At 33.3% G+C, this 15311-nt stretch overlaps 1 protein-coding gene across 1 annotated transcript in view; it reads right to left on the bottom strand.

Moving 5' to 3' along the window:
- The window catches only part of Cdh19 (cadherin 19), an 86653-nt gene that overhangs the window by 48741 nt on the left and 22601 nt on the right, over nucleotides 1-15311 (bottom strand). Inside the window, exons 2-3 of the mRNA XM_021199082.2 lie at nucleotides 13515-13817; nucleotides 7846-8137 (exon numbers count right to left, since the gene is read on the bottom strand). Of these exons, the coding sequence (XP_021054741.1) occupies nucleotides 7846-8137; nucleotides 13515-13706 (484 nt within the window). The 5' untranslated portion in view covers nucleotides 13707-13817. The remainder of the gene's footprint in view (nucleotides 1-7845; nucleotides 8138-13514; nucleotides 13818-15311) is intronic.

The following is a 15311-nucleotide window of genomic DNA, read 5'->3' on the forward strand; positions in this document are numbered from 1 at the left end:
ATATATTTGGTTTTTCGAGACAGGGTTTCTCTGTATAGCCCAGGCTGTCCTGGAACTCACTTTGTAGACCAGGCTGGCCTCGAACTCAAGAAATCCGCCTGCCTCTGCCTCCCGAGTGCTGGGATTAAAGGCGTGCGCCACCATGCCCGGCTCAATATATTTTTGAAAATAAATGTCATACAATATTAGAATTGGTCTATGTTGCCTCATTGCTTTCTGGAGCATGTATTATATCAATGTTACGGGATGTAGAGTGTACCAGGTATTTCAGAGAAAATTATAGTTTACTTCTCTTTGGGAATTATATATTGGTATTAAATTCTTTCATTTTTATGACCCAGATAAAATTAAAATCAGATGATTATACAGTATCAGAGAAAAATATGTATATATATATATATATATACATATATATATATATATATGTATATATATATATATATATAATTTCATTTAAATTATCATGTTTGCAGAAAGGTTAATAAGTTCTAATCTCTGTAAAACTAAACAAAACTTGAAGATTAGAAGAAAACTTAGTAGCAGAATCAATAATAGAATTTCTCCACACAACGTATTCTGTCGGCACTAGATATAAACTGGTAAAAGGAAATTTGAACTCTGTTAATGTAGATTTATTTGACATTTATGATCACCCAAGAATTTTATGGAAGACTTAATGATTCCCACCCAACTGTTATGTTCAGCATCTGCAAGTGAACCTCATTAGCTTGTGGTGTTTCGGCTCACAGAGAGTGTTTTATCCTCTCATAATGATCAGAGGCATCCAAACAGAAGATATAAAAGAGTAATAATTTTTTACATGCAAAATAATTATGGTGGCCATAAGGAATCCAGCTCAGAAACCTGAACCTAGGCCATTATATAATTAAAGTGTATATTTATTGGTGAGCACTTAAATAAACACATGTATCACAGTTTCTAAGTGTTGACTGCTAAGATTCAATTCTTACATTTCAAAATGACTCATTTATTTTGATATGTAAATATTGTATAGGTTTGAGACTTCCAGTATGCCAGTTAAGATATTGTCAGTATATTGGAAATACAAATTGTGTTACAAGACATTAATTTTGTGGTTTGAGATAAGCAATAACATGTTCAGGCCTGCCTATCACTCTTAGTATAGACTAGCAGAACTAAAACCCATAGATATCCATGTGATTCCATCCCCTGAGTGCTATGTCTAAAGGTCATCACCTCTATAGGTAGGCATGACATAGCTATTTGGACATGTAGTTCCTAAGTTTCATTCATCTTTAATTTATCAAGATATTTAGTGGTATAATTGTGAACTCTAAAGGAATGGACAGTATATAAAACTATATTTACCTGTATATTACATTAGGTATTGTTCTAATGATGAAATAGTGAAAAGATTAATTAGATGATTAAAGTAATTAGGTTCAATAGACAAGTCATTGTTTTATCAAAGGTCTGCCTATCCATTCACAATGAAACCCAACTACATTAATAAGAAGATCTTCACCTACTAGTAAGTCCTAAATGACACAATCTTATTTTACTTGGTAGGTAATTCCTTAACAGCCCAGAAATTACAAGTAATATATGAGAAAGAGGTTTTTTTATCCCACTTCCCCCCTTAAATGTACAAAGTGTTTCCACTCACTTTTATTTTTCTGACCATAGCCATCTAAAATTAAGTCCGTGATTGTATTTATGTGTTGCATGTTTGACACCTCTACCATTAAAACTCTGAAACAGATTTCCAGTCAGATGTGTTAAGCTTTGTTTAAAAACAGGTTAGTACCAATCGGCTTTAATCCAAGTACTCGGGAGGCAGAGGCAGGCAGATTTCTGAGTTTGAGGCCAGCCTGGTCTACAAAGTGAGTTCCAGGACAGCCAGAACTATGCAGAGAAACCCTGTCTCGAAAAAAACAAAAATAAAACAAAATAAAATAAAATAAAATAAAAAGCAGAATAAATGTCAGAAGAAATGAAATAAAAATTTATCCAAACTCATGTTTAAAATTCATCCAAATTTATGTGCAAAAATCTTAAGATTCTGAGAATTAATTTTAAATGTTCCTAATTTAAAAAGAAAAAATATTTTCTAAGAAATAATTATAATTATTAATATTCATGTATATTTTACTTGAATTATAAGTGTTATCACACTTGCACAATATGATGTAATATTGATTGTAGATTTACAGTACTATTGAGGACAATTTGACGTGCTTTTCCAAAAACAATAAATATGTTATTTCAAATATTTTTTAACAACAACAAAATTCAGTATACCTATTTCGTTTATATTTCAAATGTGAAATGCTGTTATAGTCATTCTTAATCAATAGTCAACAGAATCTCATTCACAAGTTGTCTTATACTTTGATAATAAAATTATAAAAAGAAATACTAGTGTATCTCCCTATGCTATGAAAGTTTTGGAAAGTTTATTTCATTAAGCATCTGGGAAATGAATAAAGATTTAAATGCTAGAAATTTTGATTTCTATAAGGAGAGACACATATAAAATCAAAATTTAAAGTGATTAACTTTACATATTTTGTATCCTTATATATGATGATCATGAGGTGCATCAAAAATCTTCACAGTATGAAAACTAAAAGGGTTTATTATTTTTGTGGAGTATATATTATGAAAAAATTAATAGTGTTGTAAATTAATTTATAAAAAATAAATTACTTGAATTTGTGTTAAAAGTCCATGTGACTATAACCCTATTAGGGGCTTAAACATGCTCCTATGCAAAACTAAAGCTTAACTTACTAAAGAAGGTTTTCTGCCTGTAACTTAGGTAAAAAATATATTTTAAATAATATATTTTTATAGGAAAAAGATTTTTGTTTGCCCTCACTTATGTTTGTGCAATAATCAAGTACCTGGAATCCCTGCGGTCCAGAAGAGGAGGACATCAGATTTCCTAGATGTAAGTTACTGAGTGCTATGAACTCCTTGGTGGGTATTTGGAATCAAATCAGTTTCTCTCAAAGAGCAGCCAGTTCTTTTAACTGCTGACTTACTCCTCTAACCCTACACAGCCTATTTTTAAATCCTCCCTCTCTTTGACATAGCATATTAGATGAAAACTGATAGCCATCAGGGAAGATTATCAAAGTAAGTCACTATTGAGGTTAGTCACAAAGATATAAACATGCATATTCACCTTCATAAAAAATCATTTCAGAATGATGGTTCACTAATTACTAGAAATTTACAATCTCATGGATTCTAGGTTACATATACACTGTTCAAATCTAAAATTGGTCTCATGACCTGTGTAGCATGTACATACAGAAATGCACTGGTTTGTGTATGTATTCAATCATTTGGAAGCTCAAGAGTTCTGAATATTTGACTGTTGTATGCAGTATTTTCTGTATGGAAGGAAGATAATAGCTTTGTCATCTAGTGTAACAAATGACAACACACATATACTCCTCTCTCTCTCTCTCTCTCTCTCTCTCTCTCTCTCTCTCTTCCTCCCTCCCTCCCTTCCTTTCTTTCTCTCCTCCTTTCCTTGCCACAGTTAATATATCTAAAAGGGTTTTTTTTTGCTTTTAATTTGCTGACTGTTTTAAAGAATCAAGTTTTATTTTGATTATTTGTCTTGGTTCATTAAATCTCATTTATTTCGACCATAATCCTTATTTAATCCCGATTGCTACCTTTGAGTTCTTTTTGTTCATTTTTGAGTGCACTAAAGTGGCACTAAAGTGTTCTTTTCCTTTTTTTTCCTATCATGTATATATGTATTACACCTCAGGAGATCAGAAAAGGGCATGAGGGAATTGGAGTCACAGAAACTGGAGTTGTTTATGGCTGTGAGCCATCATCTAGGTACTAGGAACCAAACCTGGTCCCTCTGCAAAAGCAACTTATGTTCTTGACTGATGAGCCATCTCTCCAGCCCACATTAAAGCATGCTTATGTTAATGACTTAGAGCCCTTTTAAAAATGCAGCAATATATTCCTTGTTGAGCATGCTTTTGCTATAGTCCATAAGTTTTTGTATATTGTGCTTTCATGACTCAATTTTTTCTAATTTGCCTTTTTTCTCCATTGCTAGAGGGTTGTATAATTTTTCACATATTCATAAATTTGCCATGTTCACTACTGATTTTTAGTTTCTTTCCATTCTGATCAGAGAGGTTACTCTGCTTGGTTTTAATCTTTTTAAATATTCTGAGGCTTATTTTGTGGCCTACCATCTAGTCTATACTGGAGAATGTTCCATGTGTACTTAAGGAAAATACATAGTATTCTTTTGCTGGGTGAAGTGTTTTATAGATGTCTGATAAGTCAGGTTGTAATCACTTTTGTAACATCTGTTCCTAGAGCTTATTTTCAGTTAAATTTTTAACAGAAGTATCTTTAAATACCAGAAGACAAAAGAAAGCATGAAAGAAAAGGGAAAGGAAAATTAAGTAAAATAAATTTTGTTTGATTTTTCAATCTTCCTCTGGAAAGATTGCATCTTGGCATTCTCCACACTACCCTTTTCTCTGACATCCTCCCAAATCCTCACTCTCAGATCAGGGCACTAAAAGACCTGCCCCAGAAATGTGAGTGGACTAGAAGTTGTAGATGGGCTTTGCAGGAACAGAAGCTGAGCTTTGAATCATCTAATTTTTGAAAATGATTTGAGATCATACTAGGCAGCTAGTTCTTCTGGCCACCTGCCAACTTCAAATTTAAATTCTCTCAGAGAAAATAGGCCTAAAAATATTTTTATAGTTTTTCATACAAGATGTCTAGAACTCAGTGTAAACATAGCCAGGCCTATGAATATATGAGCTGCATGAAGTACAACAATGGCAACAGACATGTAGAGTATTTAGATAATTCCATCATTAGATTCAGAGTTAGAAGAAACACGGTCAGTGTGTTCAAGTACATAAAATAGGCAGCAATGATTCAAGGAATAAGTATAGAGATGTTTGACAATTTTAGCTGTATAAATGCAGAACATTTTGGTGGTTGTGTTGGTTTGAGAATGACCCCCATATGCTCATATACAGGGATACTTGGTCTCTTAGTGATGAAATTTTTTGGAGGAGATTAGGGGTGTATGTCTTGATTGGAGGGTTGTGTCACTGGGTATGGGATTTGAGATTTAAAAAGACATTTTCTCTGCCTAGTTCTTCTATATTGAAGAAATGAATATTCAGCTACTGCTTCTCAGTACCATATCTGCTGCCATGACAGTCTCATACCCTAACCCTCTAGAACCAGAATCCCCAGATTAAATGCTCTTTCTTTCTTTCTTTCTTTCTTTCTTTCTTTCTTTCTTTCTTTCTTTCTTTCTTTCTTTCTCTTTCTCTTTCTCTTTCTCTTTCTCTTTCTCTTTCNACACACACACACACACACACACACACACACACACGATTTTAGCCCAATTCCACTTGAGAGTCCAGTTTTGAAAAAAACTATAAGTCAATGTACATGAAACTGGGACAGCCAAGCATTGTATAAAAAGAAATGAGTATTTAATATAGCGAACACATGAAAAAGTAAAAGCATCAACTTGTCTTAGAAGTATGTTCAATGTAGGATCAATAAGTAACGCATAATTATTGAACTATCTACTAGAAACTAGCTCGCATAGCTATCAAATAACTAATTTGCAGAACTTTTAAAATATTTTACCATAATTTTTTGAACATATTGTACAACTAACTTGATGTTGTTTTAGTTAAAGGCCTTTATTCTAATCAGTGTAGAATATGACCATTAATTTTGTAACTGCTAGATTAAAAGGTGAAAAATCAGGAAAGAATACAATGGGATATATATTTTATAATCAATTGATAATTGCACATTTTTCATAAATGAACTTCAAAATATATTGGCATATTTTAAAAACATTACTGAAGCATTTGTTTATTATTTTAAATGGATTTTTAAATTAAATTCTTCTATATATTGTTAGCCAAATTTTAACTGACTTAATAAAAAAAAGAACTTTTTTGTAATCCTACGTTCTCTGGACTGTCCAGATATTTTTCCTCTCCAAAGAAGATGATTCCTTTGCTCCACACAAATCATTTCCTCTTCAATCGTTATAATTAAGACTTTAATGGCAATGGCATTGAAGAGTAACTTAAAATAAGCAAAGCTGAATGTAAATGTCCAAGCATTCATTTATTTTATATTCCTTAATTTTAATGCTTTTAATAGTTTTTAATTATAACTTGAATTTTTTTACACACAAGCCATTGCCCGCCTCCCCATATCCCCTCACACAGTTCCTCATCTAATTCTTCCTCCTCCCACCCCCTATCTCCAAGAGGATATCAATTTGAACTATTGAGTATGTCTTTTGCCTTACAGCAAAAACTTTTCAGATTCATGAGGTCCCATTTACCAATCCTTGATCTTAGAGACTGAGGCACTTACACTCTGTTTAGGAAAATTCACCTCTTGCCACTGAGTTATTGGCTCTTTCACACTTTCTGTTCTATTAGATTCAGTGTTTCTGGTTTTATGTTGAGGTCTTTGATCCACTTGGACTCAAGCTTTGTGCAAGGTGACAAATATGGCTCTATTTCCATTTTTCTACATAAAGACTGCCAGTTAGACCAACACCATTTATTGAAGATGCTTTCCTTTTTCCATTGTCCATTTTTGGCTTCTTTGTCAAAGACCAATTGTCCATAAATGTGTGTGTTTATTTCTGGGTGTTCAATTGTATTCCATTGATCGACCCGCCTATCTCTGTACTAATACTTGCAGTTTTTATTATTATTGCTCTGTAGTACAATTTGAGGTCAGAGATGGTATTTCCCCCACAAGTTCTTTTATAGCAAATAATTGTTTTCGCTATACTGGGTTTTGTTGTTGTTGCTGCTGTTGTTGTTGCTGTTGTTTTAGTTAGTTTGTTTATTTTTCCATATGAAATTAAAATTTGCTCTTTCAATTTCTGTGAAGAATTGTTTTGGAATTTTGATGGGGAATTTATTGAAACTGCAGATTGCTTTTGGTAGCAAAGCCATTTTTACTATGTCAATCTGACCAATCCATGACCATGGAAAAATCTCTCCATTTTCTGATGTCTTTTCCAATTTCTTTCTTAAGAAACTTGAAGTTCTTCTTCTATAGATCTTTCACTTGTTTGGTTAGAGTTACTCCAAGATATTTTATATTATTTGTGACTATTGTGAAGCATGTTGTTTCCTTATTTTCTTGCTGAGCCCTTTTATTATTCTATAAAGGAAGGTTACTGATTTGTTTGAGTTAATTTTATATCTAGATACTTTGTTGAAGCTATCATATCATCAGCAAATAGGTCTTTTGTACAAATTATTTTCTTTAATCTATCATGTTTATTTTGTAAAATTTAGTAATCAATAAAGTATATACATCTAAACTTTTATACATAAATTTAAGAATGATATGAAAATAACTTCATAATACAGAATGAAAAACATGCAAAATATAAATTTTAGATTAATTCTACTTTAAAGTTCATGTTTGAAATTAAATTCATTTCAGACATATATGCATCCAACAAAGACAAGTAGTATATATGAAGATGCTTGTGTTTGATACAAATAATGCAAGAATAAAACTATCACATTATACCTTAGAAGAACAAACAAGCTGGAGGAAATAATAAATAAGAAATTAACTAAATAAAGCTCAATAGGAAGCAGTCATAATTTTTCTTCTAATTGTACCTTATAAAATAATATTACATAATCTAATTTTTCAAATCTTACTTAAAATTTTTGTCAAAAGAATTATGAAAATTAAACAATGCTCTACCAAACATATATTCCAAACTTTAAATCTATTGTCATTGCAAATAAAGCTCTGATGTAAATTATTATTTAGTACCTTCTGGAGACATCTCAGGTACAATGGCCTCATACGGTTCATCTAGGAATCGGGGTTCATTGTCATTGATATCCAAAACTCTGATGACAAACTCGGATTCAGTTTCCACAGCCTTCCCAGTAGTGGTGTCTATTACCTGGGCTCTCAGAATGTAGAGGGATTGTTCTTCTCTATCAAGCTTCTGTATGGCACATATTTCACCTGTTCTTTCATTAATGCTAAAGCTTCCAGCACCAGTCCCCAGCAGCTTGTACTGGAAAGAGTTGTTTCCATTGTCTAAGTCAGATCTTAGCTGCAAGTGTAAACATAGACAGGTGAATTTCTACTTATACGGAAAATTCAACATAACATACACAATTTTTAGAAATAGTAATCAGTATCAAGTGAATGATTGTATGTAATTTTTTTTGATGTTTTTAAAATTTGGCTGTTCTGGAGCTCACTGTGTAAACCAGGCTGGTCTCAAACTCAAAGATTTCACCTGCCTCTGCATCCAGAGCTCTGAGATAAAAGGTGTGTACCACCTCCACCTGGCTTGTAATTCATTATATCAGCCTATGTAAAATATTAACATCAGATTTATATACATGTCAGGCAGTGGAGATGTTCATAATTTCTAATACAATGAAATATCAAAACTTTATTATTTAAAAATAACTCTAATTAGAAATCTGATGGACATAAAATATTCATTGTGTTAATTATGCCAAACTCAACTAGTTCAAATATTTTTATTTTATTTTTAGTCAGTAAAAACATGATCACACATATCTGTATTAATTTAAGACATGCAGAAATATAAGAAAGCAGCAATCTAGATTGATCACTGTCATTTTAAAGGTATGTGTTGTATTTTTGTGTATGTGTGTGTGTGCAAGTGTGCATAGGCATGTAAATTTTTCATCATGTTTGTATGTAGACAATCAGATGATAATAAGTGGAAGTCAGTTGTCTCCCTAGAACTCAGGTTGTCAGGCTTCAAGGCTTCCCCATTTACTCACTGATCAATCTTGCCTGCTTTAATAATTCCTTTTTATAGTGCAGGGAATAACTAAAATAAATGAGGCTTCCCCATTGTTACATGGATTTTGTGTATGTTTAATGCTTAGACAATAGTCCATGCAGGACCATATCTTTTACTGAGGAAAATTTTATTACAGACATTTAAATTTCAAGGGGCTGAGGAGTACTTGCCTAGTATGCAAACAACCCTCAATTTACTCACCAGGACTACTTAAATGATGAACAGTGGTAGAGGCCTCAAATTATAGAAGAGTATAAACAAGAAGTTCACAAGTTCAAGATCATTCTGTTCTACATAGCACTTAGAAGAACAGATTATCTATATACATGTATCAAAGGGAGAAAGCTAAAAAGAAAGAAAAAGAGAGAAAGAGACAGAAAGATCAAGACAGAGAGACAGAGACATAGAGACAAAGACAGGAAAGTTAAAACCTTAAAATTAAATTCAGTTAAGAAATACAAACTTGCTGCACCTCATTCTAATTTCTCATATGTACATTTTTTCTTCTATTTATACTATCATTCTGTTCAAACCAACTTTGTCATCATCTATACTGTTAATGAATAATTTTGAATTTAAAATTGTATGTAAAAACAAATATCCTTTAGACACAACAAAATGGCTTACATGATATCTCATATGTAAATTATTTCACACTAATATTTCACTATGTTATAACTCAATTATGCTAGTATTATGGAGCACATATCTGTCCCTGGATCATCATTTATGAATATGCTCTTCTCTGAATAAGACTGTCATGGAAAGTCATTCATCCATGAAGCATAATTTATAGTGATTCCAACTGTAAGAGTTGTAAGCTATTGTTCTGGACTAATTACTTGTTCTATGTGATCATGGAGATTATCAGCATATAGCTTAAACTATCAATTTATTGTTTTAATAATAAGATAAATAACATTTCTAAATCATAAAATAGGGAAAGTATTATACAAACCCACTTTCTTGCTACACTTTCTTAAACTTGATATAATTATTTATAAAATGAGTGGTATTTACTAAATCATAGGCTAAGAAATTAGTAGAAATAAATTTACACATCAATGTTTCAAATGACAAAATAATTAAAATTTGAAAATGTATTCAGTAATATAGAAAAGATAAGTGAAAATTTGAGACAAATAAATGCATTTTACACATATTTGTGAAATCATTTCCAAAGAACATTGAGCTTAGTGTTTAAGAGCAGTAGGGTGCCCAAAATATTTTCTTGACTGTTAGGTTTCCTCATTATGTCCCCAGACTCTAATTTAGTAAATTCATGACTATTGGGCATGCAGATATATTATAAGATATACTTTATTTGGACAAAAATGTTTACTCAAATAAGTACCTTTTGTCATGGTGGGAAGTCGATATCACTGCAAAATTTTACCTGATTGAACACAATGCTTTATCTTTCTTTAATAGTTATCAAATGTGGAAATCACACTATCGCTTATCTGTAGCAGAATTTTCCCTGTCCTATTAATTTAAATAATAATACAGCAAGAAGCCTGTGTTTGGACAGGGAAAAGGGAGGCAGAGCTGAGAGTTGCAGAGACAGAGAGCCATACAGGAGAAAGGGAAGGAAGCAAAATGGAGGACAAACAAGACAATTCAGATTCTGCATGGCTTTAATTAGCCACAGGTAGCTATAATATCATATAGGGATAGAATAATTGGAATAACTTCAATTATCTAGGTGGGCAGCTTGTATAATTATCAGTTGTCTCTGAAAGTATTGTGTGGGCATCTTGTGAATTGAGGATTTATTGGAATATAAATCAGATTGATTAATTATAAGCTTCTAGGGTTTCAATTTATTGGGTTAAGGGGATTTGTGACCTCAGACCACAGAAGGTGGATGGTTGAGAAGGAACTATCAGCTCTGAGGCAGGTGAACCAGAGCTGGGAAGACCGCTGTCTGGGGCTAGCATAGAGGCATAGGTGGTAAGACTACCAGGGTAGACTGTAGCTCAGTTCCGTGTAGTGCCAAGTACTTGGTGCTATTCTTTATAATATTTCCGCAACACTTATTCTCAATTGTTTTCCATTTACAAGCACCAAGAATTGATTAAAGTTTTTTATTAAAACTTATTTGCATATTCAATAAGCCACATGGAATTATTTATAAAACACATTAAAATGATCTCATATTTAATATTATAAAGATAAAATAATAAGGTTTGCATGAATGATTCAATGACTCAAAGTGCTTTCTGCTCATTCAGAGGACTTCTGTTTCATTCTCAAAACCTACAAGGTGTCTCAAAGTCGTCTTTATCTACAATTTCAAAGGATCCTATGACTTTGGCATCCATAGGTGTCAGGCATGCATGTGTTACAAATTAAGGCAGACAAATGTATCTATATCTAATTATATCTATATATGTCTATCATTTAAAATTGGACTAAGAATACAATATGCAGAAACAGTCATTTATGTGTAATAGCCATGTGTGTGATTTACCTACAGAAAACAAAAGACCATAAAAATAACATTTGTGGCTGGTAAACATATACAGACATGGGAAGGTTTAAAATTCTATTGTTGAAAATATGTTTTATGGTTAGGAATCATAGAATGTTAGTGGATTCTGTGGACCAAGCTAACAAATACTCATCCTGAGTGCAGTAACTCAGACCCAAAAGGACATGCATGGTATGTTCTTACTAATAAGTGGATATTAGCCAAAGGGGGGGGAGGGATACCCAGGATAAAATCCACAGAACGCAAAAAAATAAAACAAGTCAAAAGGCCCAAGTGAGGACACCTCAATCCCACCTGGGAGAGAGTAGAAAGCAATCACAGGAAGGGGGAGGGAGGGAGGGTCATGGGTGGGAAAGGACACTGGGGAGAGGAAGAGGGGAACATGATCAACTGTTGAGCGGGGGGAAAAGGACTAAAGCCCTGAAGGCCAGCAGGAAGAATAGAAACAGGCAACCTCAGGTGGTAGGAGGTGGGGGAACCCTCCAGAATGTACCAGAGACTTGGGAGGTGAGAGACTCTCAGGATTCAAATGGAGGGGCCTTAAATGAAATGCCTGATATCAGGGAGAAGGAACTTATAAAGCCCACCTACAGCAGGAACACAGGGCATCAAGTGAGGGAGGGGGTTGCCATCCCAGTCAAAACTCTGACCCATAATTGTTTCTATCTGAAAGGACTGCAGGGATGGAAATGGAGAGAAGCCTGAGAAAAAGAAGGTCCAGTGACAAGCCCAAAGTGGAATCTAGTTCAAGGGGAGGTCCCAAGGCCTCACACTATTACTGAGGCTATGGAATGCTCACAAAGAGGGACCTATCATGACTAAACTCCAGGAGACCCAACAAGCAGCTGAAAGAATCAGGTGCAGATATTTGTAACTAACAAATGGACAGAAGCTGCTTACCCCTGGGGTTGAATTAGGGAAAGGCTGGGAGAAGCTGAGGAGGAGTGTGACCCTGTAGGAGGACCAGCAGTGTCAATCACCCTGGATCCCCAAGATCTCTCAGGCACTGGACCACCAACCAGACAGCATACACCAGGTGATATGAGGCCCCCAATACATATACTGCAGAGAACTGTAGGATGTGGGTTCAGTCAGAGAAGATGCACCTAACCATCAAGAGACTGGAGGCCTCAGTGAGTGTGGAGATTTGGTGGGGTGGGGACATTGGAGATGGAGGTGGGAAGGAGGTATGGTATGACAGTCAGAGGGTGGATCTGGAGGGGGATAAAATATGGAGTGTTAAAAAAAAAATGATTAAGCAGGGCAGTGGTGGCACATACATGCCTTTAATCCCAGCACTTGGGAGGCAGAGGCAGGTGGATTTCTGAATTTGAGGCCAGCCTGGTCTACAGAATGAGTTCCAAGACAGCCAAGGCTATACACAGAAACCCTGTCTCGACAAAGCAAAAAAAAACAAAAAACAAACAAACAAAAAAACAAAAACAAAAACAAAAACAAACCCGATTAAATAAATTTTTTTCTAAAAAAAATAAAAGAAGAAGCAAAGGAAGCAAATTCTGAGAGCTTCCAGGTAAAGTTTACCACTGGTTAATTAGCAGTTAATTTATTTCATTACATCTATCCAGAGGGAGAAAAAAGTTATAAAGCAGCGTGTTACTGTAATTAACTGTGTTTAAATAAAGCAAACAATAATACAAACATCTAATGTACTAATTGGAGAGGTTCTCGTAAGAAAGTATTCTTTAAGTATAGTTCTCTGATACAATTAAAATAATAATTCTTTATACGTCACTAATGAAATGATGTGTGTAGGCTCTTGAAATTGCTTAGCCATTAAAATGGATTGGATTAATATGCTTCATTCAACATTAATGAGAGCATGTCAATAGCTATTTAGCATAGCATAATATGATGCTAAGTACTGTTGATAAATATTATTCGACTCCATTGTAAAAAATAACATCATTTTATTTATAAATGTTGATAAATGGCGATAGAATATTCATGAAAAAGATAGAGAAATTGGAAAACTGGACTTCCCTCTTTATGATTTGAATGAGTTTATTATGCTTTTGCTTGGTTCTTTCTAATGGATCCTTTAAATATGTGGAAATCATCAGACTTTCCAAATCCACTCACTTCACATCTTTACAAAGTCATCTATTGTTAACTCTTTCAGAAAATAAGTACCTGTCCAACACATTGTATAGTATCCATTTCCTCTAGTACAACAAATGGGCTCCACACCCAGGCACGCTTAGCTCTCCCAGTAGATGGTACTGCTCGCTGAGCCTTCTCAGCTTTCAAGGTCTCTGCAACTTTAAGGCAAGGCCATAGAAGAGGAGTCATCAATATCCAGTGTTTCAAGAAGCAGTAATTCATTCTGGTGTGTATTTGATTCCAGTTCTTATTCTATAAAGGAACAGGACTGATCCAAACCAAATGTGTTTGTTTCTCAATAATCTTGAATAATTTTAAGTATCCTGTATGTTCCTAAAATGTGGGAAATAGAAAAAAAATTACATTTAAAGAACAACATTTTTCTCACATAACTACTAAAGACAGGTTACAACATTTGCAGCTGGAAATAAGGGAATAAAACAGACACTGAATTTATCTACCAATTAAGCTAGTTAATTGTATTTTGTATCTAAGCAATGATCTGATTGTAATGCCATAAATTTCAGCTCAAGCACCATTTGTTTTAAACTGCACTCATAAATCTCCCTGAAGGTTGCAGTAATCCTTTAACAATCTCCTAGACTGACAGCTGACATTGAAATAGAGCCATATTATATTATCATATAACTGGCTTACTTTCTCATATATTTCTAGCTCAGAAGAATCTGACTAATGAATTAATGCAATAGTCAAGCAAGGAGGTAAAATAATTCTCTGCTTTGACTATCATAAGATTTATCATACAATTCCTAAAGTTATATTATACTAAATAAATTAAATATATAATAATGTTTTCACTGAGGAACTTTATTTAGTCATTTATTAATTATTTAATAATAGTGAATTTAATGTGTTGAAATTAGAATGAATTTCTCCATTATATCAAAGTTTAAAAATCTGTGTTGAATATTATTTAAAATGTGTATGTGTGTGAGTGTGTGTGTGAGGGTGAGTGTATGTGCTAGAGATCAAATCTTGCACATGATAAGCAATTAAATTGTTACTACTAACTAGAAAAATAGTGGATTATAGAAAGATTATAGATATGATAGAAAGAATCATGATAATTCATTGTCATTTGTGAATTGGTGAATAAGACTTGGAACAAGTATATCCTTTCAAGAATTACATTTTGTGTAATATGGATAATTATCAAAGTGAAATGATCACATTTGGATAAACCATTATTTCAGTTAACTTTATATTCTGATTTTTGTATATACATTAAATTTCTTTTTGTTACTCCCTTATTGTATTTAATTGTGTGTGTGTGTGTGTGTGTGTGTGTGTGTGTGTAGTATGTTCATATGTCCATGTCAATGCATGTATGTCCATACCACAACACACATGAGAAGTCAATTACAAATTCAAGTTATTGTGCTTCATGATAAGTTCTGCGTATTGAGCCATTTTTCCACCATCTATTATTTTTCTACTATGAACAATTTTTAAGAAAAAATTAAGCAAATTTGTGTATGTTAATACATGTCATTTTTAAAAGTCTGTATGCTTTTAAAATTAAAATTTACTAAGACTTTAGAATAATAAAATAAGGCTTTAGAGCAACCAAATACGCATCCAGTATTTGAATTTAAAATATTCAAGCATACCAAAAACTCAAATAAACCCATTAAAAAATGGGGTACAGAGCTAAATAAAGAACTCTCAACTGAGGAATATCGAATGGTTGAGAAACACCTAAAAAAATGTTCAACATCGTTAGCCATCAGGGAAATGCAAATCAAAACAACCCTGAGATTCCATCTCACACCAGTCAGAATGGCTAAGATTAAAGATTCAGGTGAC

Source organism: Mus pahari, chromosome 5, assembly GCF_900095145.1.
Source record: "Mus pahari chromosome 5, PAHARI_EIJ_v1.1, whole genome shotgun sequence".
In the NCBI taxonomy this organism is placed as follows: Eukaryota; Metazoa; Chordata; class Mammalia; order Rodentia; family Muridae; genus Mus; species Mus pahari.